The 22,039-nt window shown below is 43.1% G+C and overlaps 1 protein-coding gene and 1 long non-coding RNA gene across 2 annotated transcripts; one reads left to right on the top strand and one right to left on the bottom strand.

The window, feature by feature from the left end:
- The first annotated feature begins 2,210 nt into the window (after nt 1–2,210).
- On the top strand, nt 2,211–5,309 carry LOC109195822 (uncharacterized). Its single transcript, XM_025901140.1, has 2 exons — nt 2,211–2,385; nt 2,460–5,309. The coding sequence occupies exon 2, from the start codon at nt 2,649–2,651 to the stop codon at nt 5,307–5,309; it is 2,661 nt and encodes an 886-aa protein (XP_025756925.1). The 5' UTR covers nt 2,211–2,385; nt 2,460–2,648.
- A 13,397-nt stretch (nt 5,310–18,706) lies between these two features.
- On the bottom strand, nt 18,707–21,277 carry LOC112843043 (uncharacterized). Its single transcript, XR_003215137.1, has 3 exons — nt 21,016–21,277; nt 19,653–19,860; nt 18,707–18,809 (listed from the first exon to the last, which is right to left on the bottom strand). It is a non-coding gene; the product is annotated as an uncharacterized LOC112843043 (long non-coding RNA).
- Nucleotides 21,278–22,039: the final 762 nt, after the last annotated feature.

The following is a 22,039-nucleotide window of genomic DNA, read 5'->3' as shown; positions in this document are numbered from 1 at the left end:
AATTAATTACTAATTACTTAGTCAATATTGTATTTAAAATACTTACACTACTTATACTTAAAGACGGAGACTCTTTAAAAGACAGTACACAGCGGTAGCATCTCTTCCACAATGTAGCCTGCAATCATTTTTTTAAGCTCACCTTCAGACGCTTTGTCACAGCGAGTGAGATGAGCCGTGTGGAGATAATCAAGTAGGATCCAAATGCAGGCACTTTGTAAAGGTGAGAAGGTGGTTTATTGAAATACACGGCACAGGGAAAAAATGGCAAACGGAGAAAAACTTAAGCTATACTGGAAACAACTAAACTACGGAGCAGGAACCAGAACATGAACGACGGCGAGCAGAGGCAGATGACGGTAGACAGCAGGGATAACACACAGAAGGAGTAGGGTGGATACACAGACGGACCAGCAACTACAATGACAGAAGACGCGACTTAAATACGCACAGAGAAACACAGGGAGATTACACACAGGTGGGGGACACAGCTGGGAGTAATCAACAAGAAGAGACAGAGGTAAAACTGAACACACTCACATGAGACGCAGACCTTCACAATAAAACAGGAAACAAGAAACCATCACACAAAGACGCCGACTCGACACTGAGAGAGAGACAGAAAATGACACATGGAACTAGACCTATACTAAGCAGACACGACCGAAGAGCAAATCCTTAAACATGAACAAACAGAAACATGGAACTCTAATAATACTCTATCATCATCATAATCCATCATTCAAAATCAAACCATAACAACTCCAAAATGCTGGGTCGAACCGACCCAGAACCGTGACAGTACCCCCCCTCCAAGGGCTGGCTCCCGACAGCCCTAAACAAAAACAGTACAGCAAAACCAAGGACCAGACCAGGGCGGGCGGAGGGGGTCAAGGAAGGAGGGTCCGAAACAAAAAACAAGGAGCACAAGAGTCCAGATCAGTCCACAAACATAAGAAAACAGTCCAACACAAAAGAGCACTCATGAGTCCACAGTAAGGTCTGGGGGTCGACCCAGGGGTTGACAACACAAGGACCAAAACAGTCCTGGAGGCCGGCCGTGCGGACAGCAACTGCGGCGACAGGCAAACAGTTCTGGGGGCCGACCGTGCACACGGCAACGGCGGCGATGGGTAAACAGTTCTGGGGGCTGACCGTGCACACGGCAACGGCGCAGACAAAACCAATCAGGAGGCCGGCCACTTGGAAGGCAGTGTTGGCCACTGAGCAGGTCCGGAGGTCGGCCGCGATGCCAGCGGCAGCGACGAACTCTTTCCGGAGGCCGTCCTCGATGGCCATGACGCCAACTTAGAGGCCTGAAAAGCGGCCGGCAGAGGCGAGGCGGAACAGGACGAGCTGGGTCCCATGATGGTGTGGCAACCGCAGGACCAGAAGAGGCAGGACCAGACGAGGCAGGACCAGGTGTGGACGACGAGTCTGATGAGGCTGGACCTGACGGCAGCGGGACGGCTGCGGGACCTGACGGCAGCGGGACGGCTGCGGGACCTGACGGCAGCGGGACGGCTGCGGGACCAAACAGTGGTGATGCTGCAGGCGACGATGCTGCAGGCGATGATGCTGCAGGCGACGATGCTGCAGGTGGTGATGTGGATGCTGCAGGCGACGATGCTGCAGGTGACAATGCTGCAGGCGACGATGTAGAAGTCGCAGGGGATTGTTCAGCAGGTGACGGCTGAACAGACTTCCCCGGACCCTCAGCTAATGAGGCGTGGTGCTGGGCGGGCTCCTCGGACCCACCAGCTGACGAGGCTTGAGGCTGGCTGGGTTCTCCCGAACCCCCAGCTGACGAAACTTGAGGCTGTACGAGCTCCTCAGGCCCTCCAGCCGACGAGGCAGGACGCTGGCTGGGTTCACCTGAACCCCCAGCTAACGTGGCTTGAGACTGGACGGGCTCCCTGGGCCCTCCAGTGGAAACAGACACTGAAGCAGCAGGTACAAAGACCTCTGGCAGTGTGGACACTGGCTGTGACTAAGCAGCACAGTGGCTAGACTCAGGCAGCAATAGTGGGATGCAGTCCTTAGAGGGCTGAAAGTGTTCTCCAATACACCCAGCAGAGGACGGAGGCAGAAGGGCGAAATCACTGGAGCTCTCAGCAGGGGATGACGGCTGAGACTGCTCGGTAAAGTTCTCCAGTGAAGCTGCTGGTGCTGGCGTCTTGACCTCTAGGGGTCCAGAGTTGGCTGGTGTTGTAAAGGCTCACCTTTTAGCACATTCACTTCACCAGATGCACCTTGTTTCTTTTCCTCACCTTTAATTGGGTGTGGTGCTTGGCCTTAATTGCACTCACCTGTCACTCATTATATAAGGACTGCACTCACCTACCCCTCACTCTTCCTTCACTCCCACATGGGGCGGCAGCTGAGGTGAGTTTCTCTTTGAGTCTCCTGAGTTCATGTATTACTTTGAGTTACTTAAATCATACTTTATTTCCTTTCAGAGATAGCAGTCCATGTGTGTCTTTCCTTTACATTTCATTTCCATTATCCAATAAAACGACAAAACCTGCAAATGACTGATGACTGCTTAGTCTCATTCTAATCGGATGAGCCCATGATGATGACTACTTAAACCCTGAACCTTCCTACCTCCAAAACATGGTCCTCCGAGCCGGAGTAGTGTTATCATCATGGATTCACAGCAGCCATTGACTGAAGGTTTGAGACGATCCAGTCATGATAGGCAACCTCCTGCCCACCTGCAGCAGTATGATGTTCAGTATCCTGGGAGTAGAAGTGCTAGATGTGATACAGGGAGTCAAACAGAATGCCAGCATAGTGACACAGACACACATGGGCTGAAGGATCCTGACGGGGAGTCAGAAAGCCAACCAGAGGCATGCCCTGCTCCTTTACCCACCAATCAAGATGAGGTGATGAGGGAACTCCTGATGACGATGAGGGAGATTAGGCAATTTATGATTCAGTTATCTCCTCCCCATTCTCGCAGTTCCTCCAGATCTTCAATTCACACTGTCTCATCTGATGAAAGCAAATCCTCTGTATGTGGTTTACAAGCCATTCCCCAAACGCATCAGCAACATGAGCAGTTCCCAGTGATTGATACAGCAACCTGTCAATCACCCTTGCAGCCCCCACAGATTAGCCGTCAGTCTGGTTTAGTTCCGGCTGCTAGCCCTCCTTTCCCTAATTCAACAATATTGGATGCTGCAGTTCCTTCAAGTGGTTTGCCTAGACCAGTTTTTCCCACACCACTGCAAGGTCTCCACCAGATTTCCTGTGTTCAACCTGCTGTTCCTCTAGATGAAGACCCCGCTCAACCTCTCGTTTGCATTCCAGAACCAAGGCAGCACCCTCCTCTAAAGCAGCAACCAGCTACATCTAATGGCTTACATGAACAGAAACCTTTGGTACCTGTTACTGCTAGCTCGGGTCACTCCTCTAGCACTAGAACACATGTGTATAAGCTTGAGGGTCCTTCTTTCCCAGACCTTACCAGTGAAGATGAAATCCAGTATAGGCTGTTACGAATGGCCCTTACTAACCTTCTTGACCCTCATGAGACAGAGCACTTTAAATATCATGTCCTTCTCGATCATCTGAAAGTAGACCAAGCTAAACGGTTAGCTATTTCCTTTTCCTATGCTCCTGACCCATACACTCAAGCCATCAAAGCTCTTGATGAGCGTTATGGGCAACCAAGACAGCTAGCATTGAAAGAGCTACGGAATATACTGGAGCTTCCTCCTATCAGAGCAGGTGATGGTCGGACTCTGGATAACTTTGCTCTTCGTGTGCAAGCTTTAGTTGGTTTGCTTAGCACTATGGGTGATCAAGGACAGACAGAACTAAATTGTGGCTCCCATGTCGATCGCCTACTTGAAAAGTTGCCTGCAGAGCATTCTAGTCGCTTCAAACGTCACATTTACAGGGAACAAGGAGATATGATGTATGACTTACCTTTGTTCTCATCCTGGTTGCAAATGGAATGCAAGTGTCAACCAAGAAAGGACAGTAGTCCGGTTTCATCCTTTAACCAGCCACGACCTGCCCGTAAGTACACCTCTCCACTTACAACACTATTACATGGGACAAATCCATCCGATCCTGTACAGGCAGCACAACCCATCATAATGACTAAGGCAAGATGTGCATATTGTTGCTCACCTGAACACCACATTAGCAAGTGCCCTGAGTTCATCAACAAGACAAAGGATGAGAAGATAAACTGGATAAAGAGAAACAAACGGTGTTGGCGTTGTGCTAGAACTCATCAGGCTGCAAAGTGTGATCTGAGGAAAGCATGTGCCTCCTGCATGGGACGACATCTACAGATCCTGTGTGAGGTGAATCAGAGACCTAGAACTGAAGTTAATCCTGTAGTGAGTACACTGTACTTTGATAAACCTAGTGACTGTCCCAGTGTACTATTAAAAGTTGTGAAAGTGCTCCTGCGTAATGGCAAAAGAACTCTTGAAACATATGCCGTACTTGACGATGGCTCCCAACGCACCATGCTTCTGACATCAACAGCTCAGCATCTCCACCTAACTGGGAAAGCTGAAAAATTATCACTCAGAACTGTGCATCAAGAAGTTGAAACTATTCAAGGTTCTTCTGTGAGTTTCAAGATTTCTCCCATCGCACATCCAGAGAAAACTTACACAGTTAATAATGCCTTCGCTACAAGTCACTTAGCACTTTCAGACCACACCTACCCCGTATCAGCTCTCCAACGGAGATACAAGCATCTCCAAGGTATCCCATTAACCTTTATTAACAAAGCAGCTCCACTACTGCTCATAGGCTCTGATCATACCCACCTTATTACGCCTATTGCACCAATTAGACATGGACCATTTGGATCTCCTTCAGCAGTCAAAACCCGCTTAGGATGGACACTTCAAGGTCCGATCACAGACTTCCAACCCCAGAGCAGTTCCACGCATGCCCAATGTTTGTTCACATCTTCCAGTTCAGGTTCAGGAGAACCGCTCCAGCACATCCTCGTGTCCACTGATGGCTCTGAATTCATTCAGCCACCTCCTACTCTACCATCAGCAGTACCTACGTCGTCACCGGCAGTGCCGCTATCACCAGTTCCACCGCCTGTGGCTGCCATTCCGCCAGTGGTCAGGGCACCGCCTGCTCCTGCATCACCTGGTCCTGCCTCTGCCAAGCCCCGTAAATTACCCCCAGCACCTGCAAAACTGCCCGACGGTCTGCAGGTCTGGGCCTGCAGCTGCATCCCACGCAGTTGGCATTTGGACCTGCTTTGCCGCCACCGCTGGCTACATGGTCATCCCCCTGAACTGTCTGGCCTGTGTTGACCTCCAGGTCGACCCCCTGAACTTATATTAGACCTGTAGTATGTCTGATTCCTCTGCCCCCGCTTCATGAAAAAGGACAACTCTAATCATTTGAACATATTTCTCAGTAGAAATATGGGGGCGGCTGTTGTAAAGGCTCACCTTTTAGCACATTCACTTCACCAGATGCACCTTGTTTCTTTTCCTCACCTTTAATTGGGTGTGGTGCTTGGCCTTAATTGCACTCACCTGTCACTCATTATATAAGGACTGCACTCACCTACCCCTCACTCTTCCTTCACTCCCACATGGGGCGGCAGCTGAGGTGAGTTTCTCTTTGAGTCTCCTGAGTTCATGTATTACTTTGAGTTACTTAAATCATACTTTATTTCCTTTCAGAGATAGCAGTCCATGTGTGTCTTTCCTTTACATTTCATTTCCATTATCCAATAAAACGACAAAACCTGCAAATGACTGATGACTGCTTAGTCTCATTCTAATCGGATGAGCCCATGATGATGACTACTTAAACCCTGAACCTTCCTACCTCCAAAACAGCTGGTGACTGACACCCAGCCTCTGGGGAGGCCCTAGAGGGAGCAACTGTCTCTGAGATGGCCAGCTTAAGTGAACCAGCAGATGTAATGATAAAGTGTGTTCCCTGCTTGTAATGAGACGGTGAGGATGGTGACTGAATGAATGAGTGGGTAGGCTGCTGAGCTCGTGGCAACTGAGCTATAGGTAGCGGAGACGATTGTAGTGGAGGTGTAATAGGTGGTGGAGTGGCTGACTGAACCGAGGGCAGCGTGGGCGGCTGACTGAACCGGGGGCAGCGTGGGCGGCTGACTGAACCGGGGGCAGCGTGGGCGGCTGACTGAACTGAAAGTGAGGATGGGACAATATGGCCAGAAAAACATGTTTCAGAAAGGTTTATTGCTTTCCCTGAAGGAGCTGACGGAGACAAGAAAGCTTCCCTGACACTTAAATTCCCCACGTTCGTAGTGCTAGGCTCAGCTACTCCGGGCATGGGAACAACAGAGTGGAAACAGTCATTAACACAGAGCGTGGGCTCAGGAAAAACAGTCTTTGAAGCACTGGCCATAGAAAAACCACTATTATCCTCAGTGGAAACACAGAAAATGGCCCCAGAATAAATTGTCCTTGTTTCTGAAAAAGCAAAAACAGTGTCCCTCTCGCTCACCACTGCCGGTGGCTTACATGTCCCGACATCCGGCTGTGGGGTGCTGCGCCGACGGCGTGAACGTCGCTTTCTTTTCGGAGACGGCTCCGACGGGCCGGGTAATTCCTCGTCTGGCGGTTCAGACGGCACGTCCTCCGTGGAAGCGAGCGGGCGAGCGGTAACGGCGGGGGGTGAAGGTGGAGTTCATGGAGAATGAAGTTTTGTGCGAGCGGGTGCAGTGAGTCCAATAGCCAGGGGTGATCAGAAATAAGCTGCTGAAGCTTGGCTTCCACGGGTCCACAGATGACGGTAAACAGCAGGGATAACACACAGAAGGAGCAGGGTGGACACACAGACGGACCAGCAACTACAATGACAGAAGACGCGACTTAAATACGCACAGAGAAACACAGGGAGATTACACACAGGTGGGAGACACAGCTGGGAGTAATCAAAAAGACGAGACAGAGGTAAAACTGAACACACTCACATGAGACGCAGACCTTCACAATAAAACAGGAAACAAATCAAATCAAATCAAATCAAATCAAATCACCTTTATTGTCACGTCACATGTGCAGGTACACTGGTACAGTACATGCGAGTGAAATTCTTGTGTGCAAGCTTCACAAGCAACAGAGTTGTGCAAAATACAATAACGTGCAACAAGCAAAATATAAAAATGGTTAATCTAAAAAGTAATAAATATATGTACCATATATAAAGGTATATACATTACTGAATGTGTGTACTAAATATGTTTTTCTACGTGTGTGTGTGTGTGTGTGTGTGTGTGTGTGTGTGTGTGTGAGTGTGTATATACATGTTTTACAAATGAAATAGAGTAAACAATAAAATAAGATATATAAAATATAAAATATACAGAGGTTGGTATGTGCAAAACAGTGGCATTAATGTACAGTATGGAGTGCATAATGTTGAAGTTCCAGTAGTGAGGGTGAGGTGTCTATGACGTGTTCAGCAGTCTGATGGCCTGGTGGAAAAAGCTGTCTCTCAGTCTGCTGGTTCGGGACCGGATGCTGCAGAACCTCCTTCCTGATGGAAGTAGTCTGAACAGTTTGTGGCTGGGGTGACTGGAGTCCTTGATGATCCTCCCCGCTTTCCTCAGGCACCGCTTCCTGTAGATGTCTTGGAGGGAGGGAAGCTCACCTCCAATTATCCGTTCAGCACACCGCACTACTCTCTGGAGAGCTTTGCGGTTGTAAGCGGTGCTGTTGCCATACCAGGTGGTGATGCATCCGGTGAGGATGCTCTCAATGGCACAGCGATAGAAGGTCCTGAGGATGCGGGGGCTCATGCCGAATCTTTTCAGTCTCCTGAGAAAGAAGAGGCGCTGCTGCGCCTTCTTCACTGTCTTGTTTATGTGTACTGACCACGTAAGATCCTCAGCCAGATGTACACCAAGGAAGCGGAAGCTGCTCACTCTCTCCACAGCGGCGCCGTTGATGGTGATGGGGGTGTGTACTCCTCTGCACCTCCGGAAGTCCACTATCAGCTCCTTTGTCTTTGCGACGTTGAGGGTGAGATGGTTGTCTTGACACCAGTGGGTCAGGGCGCTGACCTCCTCCCTGTAGGCCGTCTCATCACCGTTGGTGATAAGACCCACCACTGTAGTGTCGTCCGCAAACTTCACAATGATGTTGGAGTTGTTAGTGGCCGTGCAGTCGTAGGTGTAGAGTGAGTACAGGAGAGGGCTCAGTACACACCCCTGTGGAGCACCAGTGTTCAGTGTGATGGGGGATGAGGTGGTGCTGCCCAGTCTGACCACTTGGCGTCTGTCAGACAGGAAGTTAAGGATCCAGCTGCAGAGGGAGGTGCTCAGTCCTAGATCCTGCAGTTTCCTGTCCAGCTTTGAGGGAACGATGGTATTGAATGCTGAGCTGTAATCTACAAACAGCATTCTCACATACGTGTCTCTCTTCTCCAGGTGTGACAGGGCAGCATGGAGTGTCAGGGCTATGGCGTCATCAGTGGACCTGTTGTGGCGGTATGCGAACTGTAGAGGGTCCAGTGAGTCGGGTAGTGCGGAGCAGATGAAGTCCCTGACCAGCTTCTCGAAGCATTTGCTCACGATAGGGGTCAGGGCTACAGGTCGCCAGTCGTTCAATGAGGAGATGGTGGAGGATTTGGGTACAGGGACGATGGTGGCCATTTTGAAGCAGGCTGGGACTACAGACAGAGAGAGGGAAAGGTTGAAGATGTGTGTAAACACTCCAGCCAGCTGAGCCGCGCATGACTTGAGGACGCGGCCGGGAATCCCGTCCGGACCAGTAGCTTTGCGTTGGTTCACTCTCCTGAAGTACTTCCGCACATCCTCCTCAGACACAGTGTGCGCACTGACGTCATCCGCGGTGCGCACACTGTCCGGTCTCATGGTGTTCGCTGTGTCGAATCTAGCGTAGAATACGTTTAGATCCTCACACAGAGAGGCCGTGGTCTGCGGTGTGCTGGTTTTCCCTCTAAAGTCTGTGATTGTGTTTAGTCTCTGCCACATACTCCGAGGAGAAGAAACCATCACACAAAGACGCCGACTCAACACTGAGATAGAGACAGAAAATGACACATGGAACTAGACCTATACTAAGCAGACACGACCGAAGAACAAATCCTTAAACATGAACAAACAGAAACATGGAACTCTAATAATACTCTATCATCATCATAATCATCACCACCACCAGTAATAATCCATCATTCAAAATCAAAACATAACAACTCCAAAATGCTGGGTCGAACCGACCCAGAACCGTGACACGCTTTCTGTGCTGCTGAAGTAAAATCAAGGTTTGCCTGCTTAGCAGGAGTTGCCGCGGTGTTATCCATGGATGATGAACAAGGATCACTCAGAAGAAGAATAATGATATTCAGCGAGTTTAATTATTTTACAATGTAACGCAAGTACATTGTAAGTAACTGTAATTAAAATACCTAAAAATGAACAGTAATTAGTTACTCTACTTTTTCAGTGGAAAAGTAATTTAATTACAGTAACGTGTTACTTAGTAACGCATTACACCCAACACTGATTACAAGTAATATCAGACTGTGTTAGAGACTAGGTTAGGTGATAACATGGGATAAGAGAATACAATTCAAAAAAGTCAACATCATGAGTCTATCCTCTGTCACTACCTGTTTTAGGAACCACAGAAGAAGATTAGCCAGTCACACCTCAAGCAAAGAAAAACATGATGTATACATGTCGTTTGTATTTCTTTATCTCTCATCCTGACTTACGTTAAGTCCAAGTTGTTAACCTTTGGAGCTGACAAATGAAGCCAGTGTAGAAATGTCAAAAACAGATCATGGAGTTGCAAACAAAAGTGAGTCAATCCACACAGACGCTCAACTATAAAGTTGTTACAAATCGAGAGTTCACAGAAGACATCGGCATGTTATAGTCACGTAGAAAAATGACCAATTTTCCACTTACACATACAAGATATAATTTTTTTTAAACATACCCATTTCAACGTGAGGCTTCAAGTTAAGGGGATGGCTGCTTTGGCTGACAGATGGATCCTGACACAGTTGGTTGTAGCTGCAGCTGTCTGCCACCATTCATCTCCACTAATCTCAGTCATGGGATTGCACCTCTCCACCATGTTTGAATTGTTTTTAATGCAGTTATCTGACTTCTATCAGAGTGTACATACATCCAAAGAAGTCTCTTGTTTATATCGGTGAAATCCTAATATTGTAATGGTCTGATGTTTAGCATTGAATAGCAGACATCTGTGCTTGTGCAATGCACCCACAGTCTTCGAATACAGTCTTGTTAACCAAGATTGCTGGCAGTAACTGGTCATTTATATGTTCCACTGTCCACAATCATAGACTTACACACTTTGATGAGCACTTTCTTGAAGTCTGTGAGGGTTTAGGGCTGTCCTGCTGTCACATCATCAATTGCACAGGGGGTGTCATGTAGATGATTTTAGTCCTTTATGCGTACTGTTGTTTAAGGCTGCATTTCAGAAGGCCTTACCTAAGAGAGGTGACGCAAATGCTTTTGAAAAAAGAATTAGAACCAAAGCTGAGCAAACAAGCATGAAGGGAACGAACAAACTGAAAGTTTTCCAAGTTTAACCTACACAAAATCAGAGGAACCCTTTATTGCACAGCTATTTCATCTCTTGATCTTTATTTCTAGTTTTTGTGAATTTCACAATTATCGCTCATAAACCACTGAAGAGAAAGATGTTCAGATCAAACACTTGGTAAGTGCCTAGTCCAGTGGAGAGTTAAAAAAAAAACATAGTTAGTCCTAAACCCAAAAAGGGTAAAAAAAGAAAAGAAAAAAAGTTTTAATGCTTTAATGTCACAAAGTGCTGTCCAACTCTTTATGCTGCCCCAATTATTTTTTGAAAACATAATCAGTTGCCATGTCATTTAAAAGGGTTTCATTTAAACCTAATCAAAATAAGAAGAAACACCTACCAAATGCTAGTAACGTTAATAATGTACGCATGTCATCAGAATTCCCAACAACAGAATAACCATCCAGGACATTCTTGCTGTAAGGCCACCAAACTGTCCAAATAAGAAAAAAAAAATCATCTACTGTGTCCTAGTCATGTCATTATGAAGTTAAAACGAGGAGCTAAACAGCACAGAAGTGTAGGATTACCGTGAGTACAAGCATGGTGTTTGTTTTTAGTGGAGCAGGTGCTAGATTTGTCTCACTGTCTGTCACCACAGACACTGCTGCTTTTTGAAGGGGTTGCATGTGTCTCAAAATTCCCCGATCAGGGACAGGAAGATCACCGCTACGCTTTGTGGATCACAGGAGCAACATAGGTGACTCGTGTTTTAAGTTGGATTTTGTCTTTAAGCCTCATAAGACCTGCACTTCACAAACAGCTGTCACTCTGTGATCCTGAGCGCTTTGTTTGTGTTCATCCTCTGGACCTCCAGGAGTAAAGGGAGGCATTTCAGCCACTTCTTTGTTGCATGGGGGCTTCTCAAGAAATTAAATCTTATTTGTGGTAGAACAAATCTTCACAGGGCCGAGCCACAGATAACACTGACACACAATACCGTATCAACGCAGCCCTCCATTGTTCCAGCCGGAGTAAGGCGATTCTGCTTGTCATCATTGGCAACAAAAGCTACCAGCTGCTTTTGTGCAGCCAACAAGTGTCATTATTCAGCTCCACAAATGCGTCAGTCAGCTGAGAAAGAGGAAGGCTGAGAAATGTCTACAGATTCAGTTAAGTGATGCTCTCTCATGGTGACTAAAGAGGCCCAAGAGGCAGGTTTTCTGCCAGCAGATGAGGGTGTTATGGTACATATTATTGGATTGGAAAGTCTTCAGGATTTTCACCCTGTAATTCGAGTCTGCTGTTGCTTATATTGAATCAAATTAGACAAAGTATCACACTGATAGCTTCTAACTGGTGACCTGCACAATTCAAGAGACTTTTGCTTGTAGCAAAGCAATCCCTTTCTGGGTTTGTTTCCTGGTAGTGAGACCTAGAGGTGCGAAGGGTGTGCCCAATCCAAACAAGTATTTCATTCCATGATATTTTATTAAGCTGCCACAAACCTAACAAACCGTTTTCATCTCATTAATATGACATCTCCAACAATAATGCTAACAAATACGTATCTGAGACACTTTTCAGCAGAAGCTAGTTTGATAAAAGACTCATCAGTGAGTTTCGCAATCTACATGCTCTCCAAAACAAAAAGACTGCATCACACCATCCTTTGATCCAAGAAATATTTACACTGAATATGACAGCGACAGCAACAAAGTACAATATCGCCACCTTCTCAAAACTCCTGTCCTCACTGTGTTGTACCCAGGGGCGAAATTTCCAGGGGGGTTATGACCCCCCTAATAATCAGACCCAACCAATATTACCCCCCCCCCAATAAAATTATGAATTATCTTGCATAAATAGGCTGTTGATCTTCTTTACTCATTTCAGGTATTGCCAGCAAAATAGTTGCATGTTTAATCATCTGGGAATCTACCCAGATTTATTTATTTATTTAGACAGAGATCTTAACCCCCCCCAATGTTCAACACAAAGTTACGCCGATGGTTGTATCTCATCTGGGAACAGCACATTTGAAAATATTAACTGGAGATCTTTATGTTGTGTTAGTTGAAGAGATGCGTTAATGCAACATTGATTTCACCTACACAAGAATATTTTGGACTAATATGCATTATTCACAAAAAATACATTATATACTTATATCAGAATTTTAACTGAAGGTCTGAAAGTAAATTTCACAGAAAATAAAGCCAGCACAGTACCAAAAAACTGCAGTTCCTCTTTTGGCCACTTGAGGTTTACAAGAAAAGTAAATCAGTCCCCATAGATCCCCATGTGAAATGGACCAACTATACAATTAAAATGGATAATCTGCTGCTTCCTAACAACTGTATATGTATAAAAAATGTAACCTTATGCGTTAAAGTCAGGATGGTGACTGTTCTGACTGTTGGTACATTTCTGTGGAGTAATCTGACAAATAATATGGCTTTCTGTGTGTTACAGAGCAGCTTGTTCTGTAGTTTTGGGGAGTTAAATTCTTGAATTTTGATTTGTTAGTAACCGCTGATTAGCAGATATGCATGTTTGTGCACTGCACCTGCGTAGTTTATGTATTAATATTAATCCTTCTCTGTCATTGAGTAGGTGATGTCTCTAAGTCTGTGCTTTAGTGGCAAATGTAACCATTAAGCATCACTTTTCACCATTATTTGTGCATTTTTTTTGTAGATTGACTGTTTAAATACAATTGTATCATTATTGTATATTCTACAACAAAAGAAACAACAACAACAAAAAAAACTAAAACAATAATTCATCATCATCCCCCATTCTGCCACGTCCCAGCCAGGATGGAGATCAGGTGATTAAGGACGCCACTGTCTTCAATCAATCATTTTATTTATAAGCACATTTAAGCAGTTAAGCAAGCAGTTTAAGGTGACTTTTGCTTTGTGATGCAGTGATGTCTGATAGAAGTTGTACCACCAACATAGTCTGCAAAGCACATGTTCAGAATGAAGCATCTGAACAATGGTTGACGGTCTTTAAAACAGTCCTCATAATGTGACACTGCCAGCAGAATCCTGGACTGGTTACACCAGCCAGGCTGGGTCAGTGGATCACACTGCTGACACAAGATTGTGACGTATTCTGACGCCTCAGCAGAACTGGAGCTTCATCACACCAAGCTCTATTTTCTTAGTCTTCAACTAATTTTGGTTAGTCTGGAGCCTTGCTCTTGGCTGACAGCAGTCCACCTGCCTCAAGGTTTTTCTGTTCAGCACATGGCTATCCTTAGCTCTTACAAGCAATCGCCGCAGAACACTCAGTGGACATGAAAACAGACATGAAAACAGCTTTGATTAAGGCTAGTTTGTATGTGACATGTTTAAAGCAGTGTCGGGTGTGACGTGACGCCTCGCCGGGGTCTCTTGTTTCTTGGTCTCTGTTGGGATTATCTTGTGATCTGCAGAGCAACGGCAGGCAGCTTTGTGCTGTACAGGAAGTGTGTAAAGATATCCCAATGCCTCCACATATCCTGGGGGCTGTAAACCACATAAAGGAGAGAAAACAACACCACTAGTGCCGGAAATCCTACCATCACAGGCAGGTGGGGTGACAATAGCTGTCTTTGGGTCCTCCACCCATCCCTCCTTTGCAGTCTGTCATTTGTTCTTACCTTATGTCTTCTTCATCTCACCTATCCCTATTTTCACCACCACATCTGACCATGCGAGTGCGATCAAACCTTTTTTCTTCTTTGCTCTCCCATACTTGAATTAGCTTCTCTTTATTTCAAGTCATTTTTCCTTATCTTTCTCCCATTTTTTCATTTTCTTCCACGCTTCACTGCATTTCCAGCGTGTGTTTTGCTCTCATTTGTACTCTTGCATTTTCACATCCATGTTTGTCTGACTCCTCTTCTATTTCATTCAAGTTAACAGTGAATGTTAAGCATGCTTTAAAGGTGGCACAAATATGTTTAAAGTTCAAAGTTTTAAAGTATGCGTGGACAAAAATAGAGTAACAAATAACTTAAGGTGTAGCTTAAAGGAAAATTTGGCTTCACAAGTTATGTGAAAAGATGTTTTTTTAAAAATATTTAACACTATGCATTCATTAGTAAATCAAACCTATTCTAAATCAGCGGGCTCGTGCTCCCTGCCTGCAAAAAAGTCTGAAATCAAAGTTGATATAAGAAAAAGATAAAAAGCGACAAATCAAAGAAGTAAACACGTGACAGACAAAGAGCATGTGATCTGTCAGTCCCAGACGAGAAACTCACTCATACACAAACAAAACTACAGATTCTCCAGCATCTGTGACATAATACCAATAAATTAGACTGTAATTGAGGACATCCAGCAGTGATATCAAGTTTAATGAAAGATGATTAAAGATAAAATGAAATACAGAATACTAGAATATGTTTAAATTAAGGTTAAAGTTTTTTAACCTGCAATGTAATGTTGTTCGGATTTTGTGTAAATAATGACTAAAAGAAAATAATATTAATAATAATGAGTAGTAGTAATATTGGTTTTAAAGATGTTTTGTTCATATGCATGATCATAGGGAGTTCTAAGTGTGTTCATAAAGGATGAACACATTCAGATGTGAAAATATTGATAAATAATGAATTTGTGTATAAAACATTCATGCAATCAATTCATTGACAGTTTTGTGAGTACGCACTGTTACGGGCCAACGTCCTTGGGAGATAAGACCAAAACGGAAATGTTTGTCCATAATCAGTGTTGGGAAGGTTACTTTTAAAATGTATTCCACTAAAGATTACAGAGAACATGGCCCTAAATGTAGTTTATAACATATTCTGTTAAGTTACTCAATATGAGTAATGTATTCTATTACTATATATATTGTCATCCTTTTTATAACGACATGAATGTACTATTGCTGTGTGATTTATTACTATTAATGGCTACTCGCCACTGAGCTAACATTGTTAGCTGGCGTTAGCTGAGGCTAGTTCATAGACTGCAGACTGTTAGACTTGATGGATAGCATTAACAACCTGCTAGCTGCAAATAATCATGTGCAATTCTGAAAGCAATACCAACCAGATTTTTAAATCTTAATATAAAATGAGTAACAGTGGGGTGGACATCAGGTAAGGCTGATTTTTTTTGAGATCACTATATGAGATCACTTTTTGCAGTGATCTCATATAGAAAACTATTTCTGTATCAGTAATATGTTTTCTTTCTGTCTGCTTTCAGAACTGCACATGATTATTTGCAGCTAGCAGGTTGTAATGCAGCCTTCGGTAATAGTAATAAATCACACATCAATAGTACCTCAAAAATACTGAAGTGGGACATAACCCAGGTAGCTACCACAACTAAAACAATGTAGTTGCTGTACGCTTTTAAAAAAGAACTTACTTCCAGATGTTTCTTTTGACGCTAAAAGCAGCTGGGTTGCTGGCAAACAGAGTTTGCATTGCACTGTCAGATTTCCGTTGCTCCCCAACACTGCCTAGCACAGCACCACATTTACTAAATCCAAGCAGCAATATCAGCATAAACACATCTTACCAGCTGTCAAGCACCGTGATGGATGGGTGATGGTTTGGGCTTGTTTTGCAGCTATAGGATCTGGGCATCTCCCAGTCATTGAGTCAACCATGAACACCTCTGAATAATAAAGTATTCTAAAGTCAAACGTGAGGCTAACTGTCCAACAGCCAAAACTGAGTCATGCAGCTCCACAATGATCCCAACCATACTAGTAAACATGCAAAAGAAAGGCTGAAAAAGAAAAGAAATATGCTGTAGAAAGATGCTGCAATGACTCAGTCAAAGAGCAGCACTCAACCTGATTGAAATGAGGTAAAGAAAAGTGGGCCAAAATTCCCCAAAGTATCATTCTGATTAGTTGAAGTTGAGCCCATTCACATTTCTGTCACTAGCTTTGACTCATACCAAGAGCATGAAAGTACAATGTTGTATGGCTTCATTATTGTATATATTTTTTAAAAAACCCAGATGATTCTGCATGGTGGAACTTTCAAGTGTTCGACTTTGGTGATTGTGGTGGTCAAATCACATCATTCACAAAATATTTGACCTCATAAAACCAGTGAATTACCGCAGCCATGATAATGTGAACGCTCAGATCAAGGAAAGAAGTGGGAGCAAAATGATGCTATACCACAATAGAGCCATCAGTTCCAAGCACTTTGGATAAAGAGTGCAGATTTTTTCTAAAATATGTGACTCACATGTAAGATGCCTCTGAGAATCACATTTTTTTCTTACTATTTTTCTGTTTTGATTCATTTCTGAGCATTATCGGCAAAACGCACACAGAACTGAAACAGTGAAACGAGCTACCTTTCAGTCTAGTTTAAAATTCTCAACTCTTACACATTCTATTCTTCTCACATGTCTCTCTGACCTCTTTCCAAAATATTTGAATCTTTCTAAATATGCTGCTTTTGTGCTAGGAAACATCATATTTTAGTTTCAGTAACACGAAGAACAGATTGAGTAACTTGCCAGCGAGAGACTTTGACATGTAAACTCTTTGTCCTGGTTTCTGATCTCTGTCTGCCAGGTTTGCAGGTGCATTCTCAACCTGAGTTATGAGGTGTGTCAGAAACGTGAAATATACTCCTGTTTCTCCCTGCTTCTCTCTCCTTGTGCATCCTTTCTTTGTCTCTCCCTTATTCCCATCCCCCATTTTCTCTCCCTCACCTTTTTCATTTTTCACCTCATTTATTTCTGCTTGTTTTCCATTTCTTCTTTTTCTCAATCACCCTATGCTCTCTCGTCTCTTTTCTTATTCTCTTTTAGTCATCTTTCTTGTCCCATCCACCTGCCATATCAACCTTTTTCTCCTTTTATCGCCTCCATCTCCCCCTCTTTCTCATGTAGCCTGCTTACTCACATGTCACCTCGTCATTTCCAATCTTATCTCTCCTTCTATCCGTGTCTCATCCCTCCTCTTCTCCCTCTCTCTTCCTGCCTATCCATTACAGTGTCTCTCTTGTTTTGGCTTCCTTTCCTTTCCTTTGTACAATCTGTCACCTCGGCTGTGCCATCAGTCAATAGCTCAGTTCTGCTGATCGACGGTGGGAAGAGAGAGTTTATTTTGATTCCTCGCCTGTCTTGTGTGATGGGGTGTGTAATTATCTCCTCAAAAAATGGAGGTTTGTGGAAGGAAACAGCCTCTGCAGTTAGAAATGACAGCAGAGAATATGTGCGTGTTTCAGTTCAGACGTAATGTATAATCATCTTTTAGGGTTGTGCTTAAACAAATTTCTTACACTTAGATTTATCTTGTGGCGTCCTTGTACCACAATACAGGCCTTTTTTATACTTGTGAATACAATATCCATCCACAGCTTGGTTTGTGCGAAGGCTTTTGTCAAATATATGGTCCATGGGTCAGAATTTGCCCACTAAAGGGTCCAATCTGGCCCACAAGATGGCTGTGTTGTTAACATGAGAGCACTGTTAGGGTTGTTTCTCAGAACCAATAATGTAATGTATTACACATTACTGGGTACTTTTCTGAAACGTAAAGCAGTAGGTTACTTAATTACTCACCAGACAAAGTAATTTGTTCCACTACTGGTTACATTATTCAGTCCCTCCAGAATTCTGAGATTTTTTTGTGATTTTTTTACGATCAAAATGATTGGTTTTGTGCTTGTATATTCTAAAAATTTGTGAGAAATTTTGTGTTTTTAACCCTCAGCAAATCCCATCTAAATTGTTAAAATAGATGAACAGGAGGGAAAAAAGTAGACAGCTTACATATCATCTGCATTTTCTTTTGTATTAAAATTTCTGATATGGACATAAACTCACACCAACAGTGCCCATATTCTTCTATATAACATTCTTCAAGTGTTTGAAATAGCACTTCATTAGAAACCTTAAACATAATAACACTGACTGTTATGTTTTATGCTTAAAAATTTCTGTGCATACCTGAAACAGCAAACATACCTTCAAATAATACGTTTACCAACAAGTGTATATGTGCTTTTACATTTCAGTTTTGCCATAGTCATTCCAAAAGACAACTCTTGAGTTGCTGATTATGTACTGTATGTATGTAAAACCATTCTTCCAGTTACTGCTTGATGTGGCACGCCTTCTGCTTGAGAGAACAAGCTTTATAAAAGCGATTGCTGTGCTAAAGATCAGCACAATTGGACACTGCATCCTTCCTACTTGCAGATGCTTGGAGTGCTGCTGGTCCTAGGTCAACAACAAAGCTCAGCTGGACCTGGACAAGCTTTTCCACTGACTGTGGAGGACTTCAGCCACAAACCTGAAAAGAAACATTGCTCTACTCTGTGAAAATTGAAGTGTCTTGAGTGGTATTCAGCTGCAAAGAACCAGGAGTTCCAACTAGGGGCACAGAAACTGCATGGCATTGTTGCTTTAGAGCCAGATTTGCTGCCAAATGAGACAGGTACCTTCTTTTTTGCCCCCTGCTAAGAATAATATCTTACTCAATTACATCATGAAAGCATTAAGCTCAGCAAAGGGTTTGCAGAAGGCACTCCCAATCAAATTCATGATATGTGACATGCAGGTTATATGAATTGACTGTAGAATCAAGTACTTCAAAGTTTTCCAATATGCAGTGCTGGGAAGTTTACTTTTAAAATGTATTCCACTACAGATTACAGAATACATGTCCCAAAATGTAGTTTGTAACATATTCTGTTAAGTTACTCAATGTGAGTAACGTATTCTGAATACTTCGGATTACTTAATATATTATCATGCTTTTTACAACTACATGAATGTACTATTGCTGTGTGATTTATTACTATTACTAAAGGCTACTCGCCACTGAGCTAACATTGTTAGCTGCCATTAGCTGAGGTTAGTTCATGGACTGCTTTCAGAACTGCACATGATTATTTGCAGCTAGCAGGTGGTTAATTCTATCCATCAAGTCTAACAGTCTGCAGTCCATCAACTAACCTCAGCTAACGCCAGCTAACAAGGTTAGCTCGGTGGCGAGTAGCCTTCAGTAGTAGTAATAAATCACACAGCAATAGTGCATCGAAGATACTGAAGTGGCACATAGCCCAGGTAGCTACCACAACTAAAACAACGTAGCTGCAGTAGGCTAATGTTAGTTTTTAAATAAAGAACTCACCTCCAGATGTTTCTTTAAGTTGGAGGTGGAGTCTTTTGATGCTGAAAGCAGCTTGGTTGCTGGCAAATAGAGTTTGCGTTGAACGGTCAGATTTTGCCCATCCCTTTCTTCTTTAAATGTGAAGTGGTGTTGGAATTTCCAAGTAAGAAATGCATTCCTGCTCGTGCACTGCTGGCTCTGTTGTGCTGGCTCTGGGTCCATTGTGTAACTGACGCCACCAACATGAACAGGACATTAGAGCCTCTTTTGTTTGGGTTTCCGGCAATGCATGAAATTACCAAAATTAGAGAGGGGATAGCCTAACATATGAAACAGGAAAAGACCACTGTGTAATCCATTTCTTTCAACAAAGTAACTGTATTCTAATTATCACCTTTTTAAACAGCAACTGTAATGTAATACAGTTACTAATATTTTGTATTTTAAATATGTAAAGCCAGTGCGTTTTACTTCCCAACACTGCCAGTATACTTTCAGCAAGAAGGCTGTATTGTCAAAGACAATTGGGAATGTCATACTCTTAAATTGTTTTTGACAACTGACAATGGAACTGTGAGCAGGATATGCTAGGATTCTTTCAGTCATCTTTTTTCAAAGGGGCCATGATCTGTATCTGGTGTCTCATCAAAGATAACAGCAACAGCAGGTTCCCTGATATAGTTTTCCTTTAACTGTGCATTTTTCTTTTATCTATTCCTTTTTTCAACATTTAAGACCTTTTCAGACAGAAACTGCCTCACGAGAGAATGGTCAGACTATGAAAGGGGGATGTTGAGTGCGGGGCATAAGCAGACCCAGACTTAAAAGATAACAATGATTTATTTAATAAGATTAAGATATATTTTGTGAGCCACACAGCAAAGTCAGTGAAAATTGAGAGTATAAATCTTATCCGATCGGAATCTCAAAAACACAAAAGTTATTTAGTTATTATTACATCATGAGACATTAACAAACAACAGCTGTGTTACTGCAGTTTCTTTGCATTAACACACTAACACACACACAAACACACACTAAATTTATAGAAAACAAATGTTCGCCTCTGGCCATTCAGTTTGTCTGGGAGTTGAGGATGGAGCTAGTTAGCTAAAATGCTGGTAAGCAGAAAGGCATTTGTGCACACAGTACAATGCTAAGGGTGACAAAAACAGATCAATGCGTGCATCGACTGGCCCACTGAGTGTGTAACCCAGTCATAATTAACATATAATATTAGTGTGCCAATTTCTTCACCTTATATTTTTCATGTGCTAGCATTAGCAAAACCTGAACAAATTTGTTAGCTTAGCAAACATGTACTAATGAGTTTATGTTTATATATCACTCACCAGTATGTTAGTGTATTGCATTATTTTCTTACTTTGTTTCTTTTGCTCCTGCCACGGTCATTCTAGTTTGAAGTTCGGACAGCGTTCATCTTCACATGTTCTTGCTGCTTGATGTTCTCTTGCTGATGCTTAAGTCCTTGGAAATGGTAATCGATGGTGAATTTCCTTTTGTGGTAAAGCATTTTACTGTAGGCAGTACTAAATAATTTCACCCCACTCTCATGGAGCACGGAGGGATACTGTTTTGTCCATTTCTTTGCACTAATGAGAGATGGCAGATGCAGCTTGGTGGCCATTGTCAATCATTAGCATCACCTGGTATGAAGTGTGGTGTGCAACAACAGAGCACTGACTTTGAATGAGAAATACTGCCACCAGCAAGAGGTGTAAATGAACTGTACTTTTATACCAAGTGTTTTCTATCATTTCTTTGCACAAATTAGAAAATATGGAGCATCGGGGGGAAAATGTGGTAAACTGTTGATTACAATTTCTGTAATCGCGGAATCGCAACAAACTGGAGGGCCCGATTATTTCTTGGTACTCTGTTAAATGACCCCAAACACATTTCCACACACCAACACACATCCCTATCCTAATGAGGACACACACAAACTCTCCCTTTTAGTTTTTATGTTTGAAGAAAAAGCTGAGAACACAAAGCAAGATGAAAACCAGCCCAAAGAGACTTTAAAGTGATAGCCACACTGATTCCACTGTAGAAAGTGTAGAACTGTGATGCACATCTGGTACTCATTTGGTTCAAAAAAGAATCGTTTACTTGGAGCTGAAAACATAAAATAATGCAAACTATTTCACTGACCTTATCTGCTTTCTATTTCCTGATTTATCGTTAAGTGTTAATATTATTCAAATATGTTACAATGTTGTGTGCACAAAAATGTCCTACTAGTATTAGACACTAGAAGTTCAAATATTTTAAATCCTTATGAGAAATTTCTCATTGCCTAGTAAATACCCCTCATTTATTTCCCATATAAATTCATTGCATGAAAAAAGTGTTTCCATGAATCCATTCCTTGGGAAACATAAAAC

This window comes from Oreochromis niloticus, linkage group LG19, assembly GCF_001858045.2.
Source record: "Oreochromis niloticus isolate F11D_XX linkage group LG19, O_niloticus_UMD_NMBU, whole genome shotgun sequence".
NCBI lineage: Eukaryota > Metazoa > Chordata > Actinopteri > Cichliformes > Cichlidae > Oreochromis > Oreochromis niloticus.
Note: the sequence above shows the minus strand (reverse complement) of the source record. Positions and strands in the feature narration are given on the sequence as shown.